Source organism: Balearica regulorum, chromosome 4 (assembly GCF_011004875.1).
Source record: "Balearica regulorum gibbericeps isolate bBalReg1 chromosome 4, bBalReg1.pri, whole genome shotgun sequence".
Classification (NCBI taxonomy): Eukaryota; Metazoa; Chordata; class Aves; order Gruiformes; family Gruidae; genus Balearica; species Balearica regulorum.
In genome coordinates this window covers 54,897,754-54,915,524 of record NC_046187.1, presented here as the reverse complement: position 1 = coordinate 54,915,524, position 17,771 = coordinate 54,897,754, and the positions used below count along the sequence as shown (strand labels likewise).

At 39.7% G+C, this 17,771-nt stretch overlaps 1 protein-coding gene across 2 annotated transcripts; it reads right to left on the bottom strand.

Moving 5' to 3' along the window:
- Nucleotides 1–606: 606 nt before the first annotated feature.
- YIPF7 (Yip1 domain family member 7) lies at nucleotides 607–16,202 on the bottom strand. 2 transcript variants are annotated; one of them, XM_010312178.2, is made up of 6 exons: nucleotides 16,127–16,202; nucleotides 13,763–13,879; nucleotides 12,097–12,263; nucleotides 10,285–10,430; nucleotides 5,195–5,376; nucleotides 607–1,056 (listed from the first exon to the last, which is right to left on the bottom strand). In XM_010312178.2, the coding sequence occupies exons 2-6, from the start codon at nucleotides 13,876–13,878 to the stop codon at nucleotides 894–896; spliced, it is 774 nt and encodes a 257-aa protein (XP_010310480.2). In that variant the 5' UTR covers nucleotide 13,879; nucleotides 16,127–16,202; the 3' UTR covers nucleotides 607–893. The 2 variants fall into 2 exon arrangements, with proteins under 2 accessions (XP_010310480.2, XP_075606851.1); XM_075750736.1 differs by having other exon boundaries at nucleotides 625–1,056; nucleotides 12,097–12,260; nucleotides 16,127–16,193.
- Nucleotides 16,203–17,771: the final 1,569 nt, after the last annotated feature.

The window sequence follows — 17,771 nt, the reverse complement described above, 5'->3', positions numbered from 1 at the left end:
TAACATCATATTTTGAAACATCATCTTGTGCATTCTGTGCTTCATTGCTATTATAAAAATGTTAGGTTCCTGTAAAACTAAAAGCAGAAAATAGATTTTTTGGGGGGCAGATAAAATTGTGGAGATTTATATTTTGCTTGCTCAAATATAGTTCTGCCTTTCAGAAGACATTTTTAGGAGTTCCCTTTGCTTTGTGTGGTGCTTTTCTGCAGCGACAGCAGGCGGTGGTTTAGTGGCAGTTTTAAAATATAACATTACTGTACATTACAAAGAGTACAATAGTGGTTTAGACAGCAACACTTCTTTAAAAAAAAAGACAAACAATATGACATTCCTAGTTTCCTCCCTCTGTTGTAGCAAGCTGTTCTTGGACAATTTGTCAACATCACAAAGCAGAGCCACTCACTTTTCTGTTAAAAAAAACCCCCACACCCACACACATAAACTCTGGATATTAATTAGTAATCATAAGATGGTAAGCTGGTGGTTTTTTGAAACAAATAAATTTGTATTTCCACTTGATTTACCAGGTCTATTAAATATTTACATTATTGCTTTCCAGTTACTCTCTAGTATTTTTATTATATATTAACCACTCAGAAAATATTTTTTAAATTATCATTTATTTCATATTTTTTCACTTTTACTACCGTCTCAATACAAATGTTTTTATTTAAGCTGTAAGACTTTCAAAACACCATCACTGCAGTCATCTACCTGTTACCTTGATTTTTTTTATTTCATTATCAGCCATTAGGCAAATAAAAGGCAAGTCACATAATCTAATTTTGTTAATGGAACGTAATGCGACTCTAGGCAATCTAAAAATAGGTAAATAACCCCTTGCCCCTCCAAGAACCACAGACTCTAATTAGGCTACCGGAAAATACATCTCAGAAAACCGTTAGAAGTGCAAAAAGTCCATAGAGTAAAGCACACGGGTATGCGACAAGAAGCTGCTGTCCTTCCATAGCCAATGCAGAGGTAAAAATTTTGGAGGCTGACAAGCTGCACCATCCAATAATAAACAGAGCTAACAAAGTTCCCAGGATCCCCCTAGGAGAAAAACAAAAGAAACAAGACAGAGTCCACTTGTTAGTAAATGTAGCATCAAATCTTATCCAACTCAAGTTCATGTCTGGCAACTTGTTATTGATAAGGTAACAGTTGCTGGAAGAACCAAGGACTGACTGACATAATGAAAGTCAAGCCTGAGAAACAAATTAAAATAGTAACAGGGGAAAAAAAAAAAAAAAAAAAAGGTAAATTCTTCAGCATGGATAAAAGCCGCAGCTTCCTCAGTAGTACTGCTAAAAAGACAAGCACATTTCCAAATAAATATTCTGGGGTTCCAGCAGATGCAGCAGTTTAAGTTTAATTTTAAAGTTAGCAAAGATCTTATTGCAGCCAAAATCACCCTGTAGGAGTTGTTAAGATCTCAGATGACACTACAGACCTACTCTTCCATCAGGCAGCCTGATGACCTGGAGGGGTTGCACTTTTGTAACACATGGCACAGGTCTGAAGTGTGCCTCGGACTGCGAGGAGAGGCAAGGAGGCTCTTAGAGAATCACACCTCAGCTGAGCGGGCAGAAAGGTGTGGACTGCCTCCCAGCAGAAAGCTCATCTGGTCTTTTAAAAAAGGATGCACGCTGAGTAGAAAGTAAGGGATGGGAAAAGAACCACTGAGAAAAATATTTTGCATCCTTCTCTGCAGACAGAAAGGACGGTGCCTTCCCACACTGCCCGTCGGGGACAGCCGGGCCCTTCTGAAGTTACGTCCTGCCACCTCTCAGGTGCAGGGTGGCCCAGAGAACTGGTGATTATGGGACTGTGGTCAAAAGCCCGCTGAAATATTCCTGCAGATTATAGAGAGCTCACTATTAAATCCTGTAGGAACAAAATCTTGCCAATAAATAATGTTTCACATATGCTTTATTTGCACTCTGTATTTGCAGCCTGCTTCTGTAAAATGCATGAGATCATGCGTGCAATACGCTGCTGAAGTACCTAATGAGATCGGCTGCATTACACACTTTCGCTGTGTCAGTCTCAAGGACTTTGAGAATGAATGAACCTCTGCCACTAGCTGAAGGGCTTCCTGGTGCCCCACTCCTCCAAAGTACCAGCAAAACAGAACCAGACGTGAGAAACAGACGACCTATACTTACTTAGGTCCATTTATCAGAAAAAAATCACCACAAATATTATTACTGCAATTAAACCATGATGAGTAAAGCCCTCCTTATTTAACTGACTTAGTTTACTTAATGCAATCATATCACATAAAATAGTTCATTTCTTGGCAATCCAGTCTCCAGGCCAATAAGCTACTTGGTGTTGTCAGCTCTTGGGACTTTGGGGGATGAAGGAGAAAATCAATTTTAAGGTGACTCAGCACCTCATTGCAACTTCAATCTGTTAAAAATAAAACATTAAAGACCCTGTGATTTAATATGCTCCGTTTAAATGTTCCTTTCAATCTATACAGTGGCATTCAGGGAAATTACACTGGGCTCTGCGAACCCAGTTCCTGGCCTCTTCTCCAAGTGAAGATGCTAAGATGCTCACTTAAACAGCCAGAAATTCGGACCTGGTAGGGGTGGCTCTTTGAGCAGGTATCCATGGTGGCAGAGGGATGGGATGTAACAAGAACATACTGTGCGATGACAATTTTCAGCTAGTATAATGACTCTTTAGGGGACTATCACAAGGTTGTACAATTTAGAGCTGTGGCTGTTCTACCTTGCGCTGAAGTCCAATGAGCTCTCTTGGTTTGTCCCAGGACTGGCAGTGGGCAAGATGGAAAGGTGACATAAAATCATATTGGGGCCAAGAGAAGTCTGTGCACTTATAAATTCAGTCTTTGATCTAACAGCACGTTACTGCCAAAAGGTTTGGTTCTAGCAGAGAGCTTGTGTCTGCCATGTCCCTGAGGGCCAAGTCCTGAAGCATGGGAGAGGGGCAAAAGGCAGATGTCACGTTCACAGTGACCAAAAGGACTGGGGGTGTACTGGCATGAGGTTGAGCTGGGGGTGACAGGCATGAGTGGACCCTTTCCACTGCCCTCTCTCTCACAACCTGCAGACACGGTCACCAAAGGGGTCCTTTGCATCTGCTGGTATTTCAATTACAGTGAAATAGCTAATCATGAAAATTGAAAACTGTTGGATTAGTATCTTAACTTTGCAATAGATGTGTGCATTATCTTATGTATATTTTCTGTGAACACAAGCATTGAAGTTAGTTCCTGATGATTTGAAATGGACAGAAATAACATTTTTACCAACGTTAGAAAAAAAATAATGCATGTATTGCTGTCTTTCCTTTGCCATTTAAAATAAGTTTTAAAATTAAAAATAATGAAACATATGTTGGAGTTAAAAGTTGCCACTTAATTTTAATAGCTTGTTCGTAACAGTTAACCTTGGTACTTGCTATGTTCAAGCAATTTCTTATAGTGAATGAGAAAGGACAGAATCCTGTAGACAAGCACTTAACATTATCAATTAAGTTCAGAAAGAATGGTTTAATTTTGTAAAGGCTATCACAGTGTAGCATTTACAGATCTTTGAAAGATGTGTTTTCTGTAAATTCTCAGCATTTTACAATGTGCGGTGCGTGCTTGGGGATTCTTTGTACGGACAACAGTACCCTGCGCAGTTGTAACAGCTGGTTTGGAGTTAGCCCCATCTGTCCTACGATTATGTATCTGCACCTTTTATTAGAGTGGATTATTAAACAGGTTAATCCAGAAAATATGGGAAGTGTAGGAGAACAGAGAATGAACGGCTTCTTCCGTGTCACTACTGTTCATCTCACCAAGGACAGCTCAGAAACACTTCAATATATGGAATATGGTCCTGTTAACGCATCATAGCTCCACAGAAACACACGACAAGGATTGTGCCAAAATCTTGATCCCACTATATCATTTCCTTAGAAAATAATAAATTCACACATAAAATTGCTGCTATTCCAAAGAAAACAAACAGAGGCACTTTTTTATTCATCAGTTGCCAAGTCCCATACGTTACAGATTGGAGAGTTAAAAATGTGAGTGAACAACAAATACTAAGGGAGAGAACCATTATTAATAATGTGTTAAAACCAGATAAAAGTATTGCTCGAGGCCTTCAGGCAAGACCTGGAGCTTCCTTGTACTTTGCTGTATGCGAACAGGGAGGTAAACAGTCTGTGTCTCAAAAGGCTTAAAGAATGAGGAGGAAGGAGAGGCTTGCATACAAATTTCCTATTCATAGGCATATTACTGAACACCCCCCCACACACATCCACAGATACATATGCCACCACACATTTGTTTTTTCAAAGTTTTCAAAGTTATTTTCAGGTTTGCAATTACACCACAACTATACCTCAGAGTATATGACTCTACTACATCTTAAACACTCGTTCTAATGCTCCAAATCATTAAGGGCTGACTGATTATTTCATTCTGTCACACAGAAGTCGGTCTACAGAAGGAAACGAAGTATAAGGATGGGAGCCTGATCTATGAACAAAAAAAAAGAACAGGAGAACCATCTATATAAAACCAAAGTCTGGAAGTTGCTTTTGAAATTGATACCTGATTTTGGCCACTGTTGGCTCTGCAAAACAAAATGCACATTTGGGGCTGCTGCAAAATACAAAGCCACTCTTAGTCCAAGTAGGAAACAGTGGAATTAAGGACTCATTTTTAAAAGAATATTTATCACCCCTCTCAAACACAGTTCAGTTTTCACAGAATCACAGAATCATAGAATAACAGGTTGGAAGGGATCTCAAGGATCATCTGGGCCAAACTTTCTTGGCAAAAGCTCCATCTAGACAAAAGCACTGCCTAGACAAGATGGCCCAGCACCCCATCCAGCAGCCTCTTAAAAGTGTCCAGTGTTGGGGAATCCACCACTTCCCTGGGGAGATTATTCCAATGGCCGATTGTTCTCATTGTGAAAAATTTTCCTCTTGTGTCCAATCGGAATCTCCCCAGGAGTAACTTGTACCCATTACCCCTCGTCTTTTCCATGTGCGCATTTTCACCTACCCACACAAAAAAAAAATTGGTATTTTCCTTCAGTTTCAGAAGCCAAAATTCACTACATCATAACCATTTACAAAATGTTTTGTATAACACCAGCCTTCCAACTTACTGTTCTCCATATGATTCCTGTTGCCATAGACTGGTACTTACTGTAGTGAGAAGACGACTGCAGAAGAGGACAAGATCACCATGGGCAGCAGGCAATAGCCCAAGACACTTGCAACGCAGCCATGGGAGACTCCTGCGACGCTCATCAGGTTCAGCAGGGCATGCATAGCAAGGCACCCAATGGCACTCATGCCATACACATAGCCAAAATGAACTTTTCCTGCCTGGAATATATATGAGTAAGGATGAAGTGTCAGAAGTGAGCAAGTGATCACAAAGTGGTGGGAGAAGACAGAAGGCAAGCACTAAGTTTGTTCCTTTTTCTTGTTGTCACTTGCTCTTCACTTCGCCTACAACAGTTCAATTGTAAATCACAGCTGATACTTCTGGGTGATTTTTGCATCAAAAATTTCCAAGGTACAATTGTGAGAATGTGCTTGTTGCTAATTTAAAGTTATAAGGCTGATTCTTAGTCTTATTGTAATTGGGCTCTGAACAGGACAGGAATTGGTTGGGGATTCTTGGGAAGGTCTAACCAGTAACAAACTGAGAAGAAATTATGGAAAGCACATTTTAGTGTCAGGAAAAGTCTTTCCAGTAGGTGTACATGGGGCTGTGGGAAAGTGTCCTAAGTAAAATGATTACCCCACTTACTTAATATGCTTCACATACAAACCTCCAGCTTTAAGCAGACCTGCAAAAAACTAGTAAATCTTTACTGAAAGTATGCTGGTGTTCAGAGTGAATGTGTCCATTCTTGCCCTTGACTACCATGAGAAAGACACATCTCTGTGGTTAGATCAATATATGTTCATTTCAATGTAAACCTTAGTAGCAACTGTCAACTTGTGTTCTTTTTTGTACCAACGAATGAAAATTTCCCCAGGTGTTTTTTTTTCCTCCAAGTTTTATTCCTTTGTGTGAATTTAGTGCCTGTGAAAGGTACCAGCCTGACAGTCTGGAGCCTGATGTTTTCTAATTTATACGCAAAGCTAGTACAACAGGCAACAGTGGCCAGAGCACCACTGATTTCTTCATCTTCTGCCATCATTTTGAAGGATCATCTCCAGGCACGATGGCTTTGTTCACTCCCAAAATTGAACACTGACGAAAGACTGTTAAATATTTTTTCTCTCTCCTCAAGCTTCCAACAAATGAAATACTGAAAGCTGGCTATGCAATGCTGTCATTTTCAGATCTGTACATCAGAAATACACAGCAATTGGGATGAAGATGGCTTTGTTTGTTTTGTGTTGGAATTTTGTATCCTAAAGATGACATGCATTTGTAAAGAAGAAAGCTCAAACCTGGGACTCAACCCTTAACTCAGGATCATGGAATAAACTTCTGCAGGGTCATAATGCATCACCTGCCTAAGACATAACAATACATATATACATACTTAAAACACAGGTGTGTTTGTGCATACACACACGTATATCTATATATTGCACATATTATATATTGCATATGATAAACCACATGAGAATCAAAACTGAGAGGGTCTCAGTTTCCTAATAATTTTGTAGCTTATGGGCAGATTTTCTTGTGATGGATAAGGTGGAAACATTATTGAAGCTTTTTTCATGGTTTGCAATACGTAAAAGTATCTCTTCCATGATGGTTAAGAAGGACTGAGAAGACCTCCCACTTTACTTATCCATACATTTTAATAACATCTGAGGGAAACCAACTTTGAGGACTGCCCTTCTCTGCCTGTATCCATTCTTCCTGTATCCATTCTATCAGTGGAAACTGATCACTGGATGCCAGCAGTATTTGAACTGAACAGATACAAAGCAATACAGTGGAGAGAGCCTAACCTAGTGACGACACAACCCAAAAGTCCTAATGTTGCAGGTTGGTGACAGCTCACCAGCTCTAGTTGGAGAGCAGTGCACGCTTATGTGAAAGGCAGCCTCAGTTAATAAGACCTGTCTCTACATCAGCACCGTTATCCTGTTTTCAGGGTGACCTGGCTCGCTGCTGAGCTCTCCTCTGGTTCCAGTCCTCAAGGTCAGGTCAGGTCAGGTGCAGACAGGTTGCCTATATCCTCACACTGTCCCAAGTATTGGCCTTTTCCCCGCTGCTCCATTCGACCAGAAAGGAATAATCTAATCTATTCCTGAACTAACAGTGTAAGAGATCTTCCTATTTAGGTACAGTCCTTTGCTGGTATTTGCATACTACTGGTATAAAATAACCAGGAAAAATTGCTTCATCAAACAAAATGAATGATGGCTAGAGGTACTGTGAGAGAGCAATAGCAGCTCAGATTATGATAGAATCATGGAATCATTTTGGTTGGAAAGGACCTTTAAGATCATCGAGTCCAACCATTAACCTAACACTGCCAAGTCCACCATTAAACCATGTTCCTAAGCACCACGTCTATACGTCTTTTAAATACCTCCAGGAATGGTGACTCAACCACTTCCCTGGGCAGCCTGCTCCAGTGATTGATAACTCTTTTGATGAAGAAATTTTTCTTAATATCCAATCTAAGCCTCCCACGGTGCAACTTGAGGTCATTTCCTCTTGTCGTATCGTCTGTTACTTGGGAGAAGAGACTGACACCCACCCAGCTACAACCTCCTCTCAGGTAGTTGTAGAGAGGGATAAGGTCTCCCCTCAGCCTCCGTTTCTCCAGCCTGAACAACCCCAGTTCCCTCAGCTGCTCCTCATAAGACTTGTGCTCCAGACCCTTGACCAGTTTCGTTGCCCTTCTTTGGAATTATTATCAATTACAAATTTGTCATTAAAGATTTGTAGTGAGTTTAACATCCGCAATGGTTTGGGGACTCATTTACTACCAACAAACTAAGAAAAGCTCAAACAGAAGCAACAACTACAAGCTAATATTTTAGACTATTTGGTTTAGTGTATTTAATTATTCCACACTGCACTATTTAGTAATTTAGTAATTAAGAATTACTGAGATGGACTTGAAGGGAGCACTAGTACTAACAGCTAACTGAAATCTCCACTTGGTGAAATGTTTGATTTGTGGTGCAGGGGAATGAGAGGGAAAAAAAAAAAAAGCAGCTGAACATGTTGGTTCCAATTCTAGTCTTTCCTAACATATGTAAATATACTGACTCATACACGTGGGAATATTCCCAATTCACAGTGATGTAAGCAAAACCAGAATCAGGCTTGATTAGTCTGGCAGGCTTTGATGAATGGAAAGAGCTAAATTTGTCCTGCGGAAGGAACAAGGTTAGAAGAAAGTCAGACTTTGTGTGCTTGTTTGCATCCGCCTAGAGTGGGTACTACTATCCTTAGTTTAAGTGGATGGGGAAGTCTGATTTCATACCAATGACTATGTAAAATGCAAAGCAGATGAGACTCGGGCTTCTGCTAACTTTCACGTTGCCGTTGTTTCTCTGTCTGCAATGGAACTGCCCTGTTTTACGCCAGTATGAGGAAGATCAAGTCCTGCCACCAGGCTAACAATCCTTTCCTCTTTTTCTCTGTGTTCTGAAAGACCTGCTACCATTTGAAGAATATCTTTGCATATTTTTCCGTAGTTAAAAAGCTGAAAATAAATAAAATTTACAAATTATTTTTGGAAACAAGCTCTCAACCAAATGATGTATGTTCCTGGTGCTATTATAAGAGAATTATTCAAGTACAGAAGGATATCATAGCTTACACAGCTGAAGAGCCACTTTAGTATTCAAATGCATCTGAGATGAAATGAGCAGCCTGAATTTGTAAGATAGCCCATGGAAATCCCATAGACTTATTGCTGTGAAGGTGTGGCACAAAAACTCTAGATTGTATCGGAGGACTTCTGCTGACCTAAAACTGGAGCATTGAAAATAGTTGTTTTTCTAATGATACTTAAAACGCTTAATATCCTAGAATAAATATAGTAATTAAAGTACTTTAGTACTTTAACATTCATTATAATTGTTGGCTATCCAGGGAGCAAAATCAACAGCAAACATTTTTTCATTCCTTCTTTTAGCTTTCCTTCCATTTTCCTGATTATAATCAATTCAACACTTTCTCCTTTTATTTGCCTCATATCTTTATTTCTCCAGGTGGAAAATAGCCTGTCTTCTCTAGCTTCCCACTTTTTTTTTTTTTCCTTTTATTCCCTTTCCTCCTGCTGCTTCCACCCTTTTAAAGGATTTTTATTTTTATAGGGACATAAATAATAATAACACTTGCCATTTATATTGCAGTTTGCACATGCAAGGTACTGCACTGACATTACAAATTGAGTAAGAACTTGCAAGACTCTTCTGATTCAGCACTATTTATCACAGAGGAAATGGAGAATTAGAGCCCCGTTTCTCTCACCTCAGTTGCTAGAGCAGTAAAGCCCTTCCCAGACTGGTCCCACCTTATCCCTCTCTGATAAATTGCTGCCGACAATCAGAGCTGTACTTCAGCAGCATCAGAGAGCCCCTGTTGTCAGTGATAAATAGATGAATTTAGGAGTAGTGTACAACCCCTGTTCTACTTTCCTCCTGCAGAAAGCCATATTCATAATGAGGAAAGAGGTTAAACATAGGCTACCATATTTTGTTTAGCAGATGATGTTGAAAAAGAATATAAACTAAGAAAGCACTAGCACAGTTTATAGGAAGGTATTGCAAATTTGAGGCAAGAGGGAAAAGGCTGTTTCCACTTCCTTTTTCAAATTATTTTAGTTACATAATTTTTTTGTTATCTTTGCACTCCCCAAAGTAACATTGAGAGAAGATAATTTCAAGACAGTAGCTGGTCTTCTATGCCTTTTTACTCCCTCCTTTGAAACCTCCTTGCTAGGTCCTTACCTTGTGCCACTGCCACGCTTTGGGTGTTCAGAGCCTCCCCAGGATATACACTGCACAGATCTGGCCTTTGTTCGTATTAAATCCCACCCCCAAAAAATTATATGGTCTGTTATTTCCAGTGGAAGTAATACATCACTTCACCTGTATTACATCTATATTACATTTAAACTTTCTATAGGTACTTTCAAAGAAAGGAGACTTTTTAATTAATAATCTCAGAACAAACGGCAGCGAATGACTCATTTTATGCCAGTGCTACATCTTCTGCAACTTCATGTGCATTATCACCTAGGCATTAACTTGTTAGAAAAGAAATCTCGTAAGATATCTGCCACATCCTACCAGCAGCAGTGTTGCTCCGAGGGCTAAACAGAAAACCATAGGTCCAGTGAGGTCCGTCTCATTCATAATGCTGCCATCTGCAGGCTTCATTGGATTTAGAACTGTTAATGTTTTTTGCCATATATGCTCAAAATTGATCCCAAGTTCTGCAATGAGAAATTCCAGGATTGTTAATTGCTCACAAGAAAACAACACTATTACAGAAACCCATTCGCTACCACAAAACTCAAACCAAGCAAACAAATTAATCGTTTTAATGAAGATAATATTGTAGGATGGCATTTTCTGTAGTAGGAGCATGCTGTCCCTGCTATATACCCAGTATATTTGAGTCAGCTCTGATTCTATATTAGAATATTAATTTATTAAATCCAATTTTAGGCATTTTTGCCCTCAGCATTTCTGAGTTAATATTTGTTTTTCTTGTATTTAAAACACATATATCTAATGTCACACTAACTTAGATGTTGAAAAATATGCTAATTAACAGTAACTGCAGACTTCAAGATACTCTACAACACCGAGGACAGAGATATATGCCTTAATTCTGGCAAATCTGACAAGAGAAGTGCCTTAAGCCTGAACTGCCAGAGGCACTTAAAAATGACATTCTTTCCTTCAAGGCAAGTTAATAATACTTTGTGCAGTGCTTTATAAGCTTTTTTTGCATTTAAAAACTAATTACTGAGGACCCCTAGAAACAGAACAAAATTCTTCCCCATTAAAGTTGATGGGAATTCTGCCATTAACTTCACAGGGGCAAAGATTTCTCCTGCAACTTCTGCAGAAACACTTCAGCTTGCAGGAGTAATCAGCTTCCCTGAGATGCTCCAACAAGGGAGGTTCAGAACCGGATGCCAGAATTACTGAGACTGACAATGTGTTAGATCTGTTTGGAAAGCCAAGTCTTTATTCTACGATCCATCATCTCGAGCTAGGCCAGAATATTATCTAAATAAAGTTAGTCTGTATTAAAATGCGTGGCTTTGGTTAGATTTATGTGGTATGCAGATAGGAACATCTCTGAAGCACTGCGGATCAGAGGCGGTTGTATTTCAACATCCTCTTTCGGAGGGTGGGCTGCCTGTGGAGTTAAATGCTTGGAGGTCTGAGAGGTAAAGATCTAGCAGTTATCTACATCAAAGAGAGTGTTCTTGCTATTTTTAAGGCAGTAGGAGTATCTTTTGAGTAGTAACAAATCCACTTGCCTTCCAGTATGCAAAAGCAGGCTGAATATGCTCTTTTCATATTATACTGAAATAATCACAAGCAAATTCTTTGATTTTTTTTAATGTAGCACAAATATTTTGTAAAATAAAAAATTAGCCACTAGCATTAGGATGTTTCGATCATCATAAAGAATGATATTGTTCGTGTAGTTAAATGATCAACTAATTGAAGCTGAAAGCAGCTTTCTCAATTTCCCACTGAAACAAGTTATTTAGCATCTTCAAACCATTAAATTCATTACTAGATATGCAAAAGGGATTATTATCAGTATTTATTAATTATAGATGTTCCAATATGTATGGAGGATAAACACAGAGTGGGGAAAAAAATTTGGCAAAACTTATTGTTATGCTGTCATCTAGTGGTAGTAAAGTATATGCTATACATGCCATAAGGCTGAACAAATCCATGGTGAATTCAAATAAGAAAATGTAGGTTTGGGGGCCAGGGGCTGTTGGTTGAAGCTCGCACAGACAGGCTTGGCAGCTCTGCTGCAGTTTCTCCAGTGACTGCCACTCACTGGCAAAGAGAAGTACCGGCACCCCCAGGGTCCACGCGCATCGTCCGTGGTTTTACTTTTACCTTCCAGCAAAGGAGGTTCCTCATCAAATCCATCAGCGTAACTAAGGTGAGAGAGAGTGTCGGGACTGTACGTTGGCTGCAAAATCTGACCTGTGTAACTTGGAGAGGACAGATACATTTCTGATGGGGCAAAAGCACCGGCTGGAGGTTGCTCTCCTGTTTGGCTCCTAGGACAAGAAGCAAATCACAGCGAAACAAGTAACTGCAACGAGCAACTTCACAACAGCTTAAAGCTGCTTGCCTGTGTGCCTTGGTTTCAATTTTCAACTATTTTCAATGTGAGGAATTTGGAAAATTTTCTGGGCGCGGTGACCTCCATGTGTAGTGAATGGCGAGCTGCTGACCACGGCTTTGCTCCCCTTCGCTGCCACCCCCCCTGAAACCAGGCAGGGCTCCTTGCCCGTGTGCCAGCACGTTGCAGTCCATCGCACCCACTTCTGTGCCTGTCCAGCTCATGGCACAGCCCACGGCCCCAGGCTGGGGGCGAGGGAAAAGGGAATTTAGGAGCTGTGAGGGCACTCCTGACTTTTCAACCAAGCAGCCTGGTGACGTTCCTCAGACATGTCCGTATGGCTAATGAAAGACCCATATATTTAGATTTTTTTTTTTTTCTCAAATCTGAGAAAGAGACTAAAGAATTTGTAGCAATAACTGTCCCCAAATCCACATTAATAACATATAGCTCAGTCACTCCAATTAGGTAAATAACCTGTAACATCTGTACGTATAAGAGTAGCACAGAACCCAATCCTTCATATAGAAAGGTTTAATTATAAGTAATTCTGCTTTGGGAAAAGTCTAGATGATCTCTTAAAGCTCTTTTCAGCTCTATTTTCTGTGACTCCCTAATTATGATTATATATGATTTTTTTTCTGTATGACCAGAAGGCATAAACCAAGCCTGAACTCTCATTTCACTGAAACCAATACGTATGTAACAGCCAGTGACATCCAAAAAGGCTGATAGTAAAAATGAAAGAAAACCCCAAACAATGCAGAAATAGTAAGGATATAACACAGAAGAGCCCAGGAGCTCCTAGGGAGAGCTAGGGCCAGTCTCTCATCCTTTGATTCCTATTTCAGTGCTTTAACTAAAGCCATTCTTTATTTCCTGAAATTTTCCAGCAGGGTGGCGCAGACATTGTGGAGCACTGGCTCCATGGGCAGGAGGGACTAAATACCTTTGTGGGGCTCAGGTTTTTTTGCCAGGAGGCCCAAATGCATGGCTGGGAGGACACTGTTGGCTTGAGCTGGTCTCCTGCCATTCATCCCCCTCTGCAAGACCCAAAGCCAGCCAGATCCATCAGCTGCTAAGCAGGGAAGCTGCAGCAACACCCAGCCTCCTACCACACAGTCCTGTAGAAATCTCCTTAAGGGGAAACTCTCAGAACTTCTTTCCCTCAATGTCCCTCTTCCATGGCCCAAAGTCACCAATAGGTTTAAAAAAAATACAAGAAAAACATGAAAAAATAAGATTCATCCTGTGTTTCTACTGCTATGACTTGTATTTCTCCACTAAAACTTCCACTGTGCTGCTTATGCAATCCTTTTTTGGCAATTGCATGCTGGTTTTTGACATTAATTTCATTTGAACTTTGAGATATATCGCCTTTTTTCTCTCTCTCTTTTTTTTTTTTTTTTTTCCTTTTCTTTTATGGATACTTACTTTCTGCTTCCACAGAGGTTTTCATTAGACCCGTAACTGTTGTAACCTTCTTCCTGGTCATCTATGGTATAATTGGACTGGTAAAAGTCGAAGTGAAACTCCTCAAAATTTGACATTCTGGTTGGAAAAAAGATTGTAAGTATTGATAAGATAGCCTTTGGAACAAGTCAATATCTGCTTTGAACTGTCCTACACTGAAATGAAAACAATAAACCTTAAAGACACAAAGTCAAGAGAAACTTTGTGTATAAACTCAGGATGATTTGGAAGTGACAAAAATGGACTCTTTACTTTCATTTGTTGTAACAAGATAAATTAATCTTCTGTTATCATTAATGACTGTATATTAATTTGCAAATGGTATACAAGACTTCCTGTCTTGTTAGTGTTACCAAAAATAACTTAAGTAATTCTGGAAGATATATATCAAGTAAACTATTGTTTTAAATGGTTCATTTTCCTATTTTAAAAGAAAATTGTGGCCATGTGTAAATTCTTAGAAATTAATTTTTTTAAAAAGTATTTTGGGCTTCAAACCAATTACTAATTTCAGCTATTTGTGCTTAGCAATATTAAACATGACCATCATAAACCACTGGAAAAATACAAATATATTGATAGATTTTGTGATTTCTGTTTAAGAACCCTGTAGCTGGCATATTAGGAGTACCAGATAAATATGCTCACTGGTTAGCCACATGACTTTGAAGAGGAGAGCATACTGAATGATTGAGTGGAGAGTAAAGAAAAAAAAGCAGGAATGAAGACACACGTCTTTCATTCTTGCTGACCCATAGTCCTGCTCTGTAGGTACAGACTGATTAGATTAAAAAAGGCACAACTCGTCTGCTTTCCCTTCTACATTGTGACTAACCTAGGATGGGGTCGTTCCTGGTTTTGTAACGATTTGAATTGTGCACACACTGGGCCCATTTCATGTATCTTGTGTGTAGGCAGGACCGGTTGTCTGGGTCATATGTAAGCTACATAAGAAATGAAGCACATTGGTTCTGTAAAACATCGTGTACCTTTTGGCGTTATAAAGTGTTTCAGATTGCAAACGTAATTGTATTAAGACTTAGAATTGGTCTAGGTGCTTCTTATGTTATTACCATGGCTGACTATAAACAGCTTCAAAATTGCCAGGTCTACCAAGACAACTAATTCCATGCCTTGAATAAGAGTACCCACAAGTTTAAGGACCGACCTTGTTTTGCCTGAGCGTTACCTCTATGCTGAGCAGCAGCAAAGCCATTACACCTGCTCGGAGCAGTGCATTGGTTCAGGGAGTCCCCCAACCACCCATGGGTTGAGGCTGGAGAACCTGGAGGACGCCTCTGGGGATTCCCTGGTCCAAGCCCCTGACCAAAGCAGCCTCACCGGCAGCAGGCTGCTCAGGGCCATGTCCAATCGGGTTTTGAAAAGCCTGGCTTCATCATCTTTACTCCCTCCCATCAGGGGGTTGTATGCATTGATGAGATTCCCCCTCAGCCCTCTCTCCTCCCAGCTAACGTCCTTCAGTGATGTAGGGAATGGTCTGAGCTGGATTTGCCTGTAAATGCATAGATGTACGCATGTGTTTCACCATTTGGCTAGCATTTATGTAGTTAAACTCTTAAAAAATACAGAGAAGTTATATAACCTGTCTGATAACCATGACCATATCGAATTTACTTAGATTTTCATGTAAGATATTAATCTCCCCTAACATTTCCTGTTTTCTTCACTTTTGCCTCCTTTTCCAAATGCCATTGGCAAAAATACGCTTTTACTCTCGCGGTTACTCTCATAGGTATCTCTATATTTATCAAGCATACACTGCTTATGGAAAAGATCTTTGCAAATCTCTTTGTAAAAGGCAAAAGTTATAAAAAATTAGTATTTCATCATGGACCTTGAAATGCTGTGTATTAAAGTTTCTAAAATGTATCCCATAATCAGACTAATCTGTGGGGACCCAATTCCTTCATTTACCTAGAGCATTCAAAGCAGAAGTTATTCTTATATTATTTTCTTAACTGCTGACCAATCACGCAGGATTTCCAAATTTATAAGGGAAATAATTTTTACATTGTAAATATGAATTAATAGAAATTATTTGTACTAAGCTATTTACTGTGGTTTTATTTGGAATTGCAGACCAGTTATGCATTTGTTCAATAAAGATTTTACAGGGAATATATTTTTAAAAACTGTAGTTGGTACCTCTACCCCAATAGTTCAATTCTAGTAAGTCTTTCCTGTTCTTTGCTGTTACTATAAGGAATGAAATAATTACTTAACCAGGTATGCTACAATCTGTGTAACAGAGTTCAGAAAAGATAAATTTATTTTCCAAAAGAATTTGGAGTTAAGGTTACTTACTTTTTAAGATATTTGATGAAAACTCCAGCCTGTTGAATTTACATGTTGGAGAACACCTAAAATATCCTCTTGCTTCAACAGGGATGAGCTTAGTGCTATTTATAAGATTCTAAATTTGATCTTTGAACAGATGCATATGAAGGAAAAAACCCCCACAACCTGTCAATATCACGGCCATCATTTAACAAGAGCTAACAAAAATAAGCAGAAAAGGACAGGAATCTTCAAGGAAGACAGAACAAAATGAACAAATACTGTTCTATATATTTCAACCCAGTAATCTAGATTGCAGTTTAGAGCTTCCTTCTTAAGTAGGTATTTATGAAGATCTTGGTGGAGCCCTCATGAGCTGAGCTGTTGTATATCAAAAAGTTTTAACAATGTGTAATAATACATGTTAAATTAGTTGGGTAAATACATTTACTTGGGGGTACGTTTCTAGGAGACGCTCCCTCAGCGTGGGCTCTGGGCCAGACGCAGCCTTCGAGCCCTTCCTTGTGGCGGGCAGAGGAGCTTTCCACGGCGTGCCCCTTGGGGACAATGCAACGCTCCCTGAGACCCCAACAGCGCGGGGAGGGAGGGTGAAGGCGTCGCACATGGGGCCAGGTCCGCCCGCTGGTCCAAGGCCAGGGCCCCGTTCTCCAGGCACATCCCTCTGCCCCATTGCCTCTCCGGGAGCTCTCGTCCACGTGCAAAGCAGTCTCTTGCGGTGCAGCACCCGCCACGCCAGGACAGGGGCAAGTCTCTACAGGGAACCCTCCTTCGCTCTTTGAGGGCCTTTATTGAATGTGCAGGCATTAGAGTCACGGTTAATTTTTTTTCATGCTCAGCGTGATATCCCTTTCGGTACCTGACCCGTTATGAATAAAACATTAGGAACCTCTGTTCTATAGCGCTGGCTACTAGAAAACTTGTAGCACAGTATGGATTCTGAAATAGCATTTAAACTTCAAAGACAGCTTTCCTATTTACACATGCTTTAGTATCAGATACTTAACCAGTCATAACAGGTGCTGCCTTTTTCACTTATTTATTAGATAGCTTCCCAGTGAGCGGTTGGGCTGGTTAATTTAAGGAATGGGACATTAAATGGGATGTATTATCAGGCCAGTAATCTATGCCTCAGGTGCATATTAAATTCTGTGAGATTGAAGGCCAAATTACTTCCATTTCATTAGGAGAATAATCATGCTCTGTTAGTACATGACCTACAATGCTATGAAAGAATTATAATATAGGTGCATTTTTAAATAAGAAAAAATGAAGTATACCAAGTTTTCACTCAATATATACGTCAAAAAAAGAGCCCAGAAGTGAAGGATGTTGAAAAGTAGAAAAACGTAACATTTGTTTCTGCTAATTAAGGGTAATCTAACACGGTATTTATTACATCTATTGCTAAGCCTCCCTCACGCTCTTAAACTTCTCTCCTGCCATTTCCATCATAACAGTTCATGCTGCTACACCCACCACGGTGAATTTTCAGTTTCAATTCTTAGCAAACTGCTAATCCCTATAATGTCTAATCACCTCAATTTAGATAATATGATTTGAACTTGTTAATATCAAATCAGGGGTGGGAATGATATAGAATTAACTTGTCCTTCAGGAAGGTAACTTAAAAAAAATATTTAGGGTTAGAAAA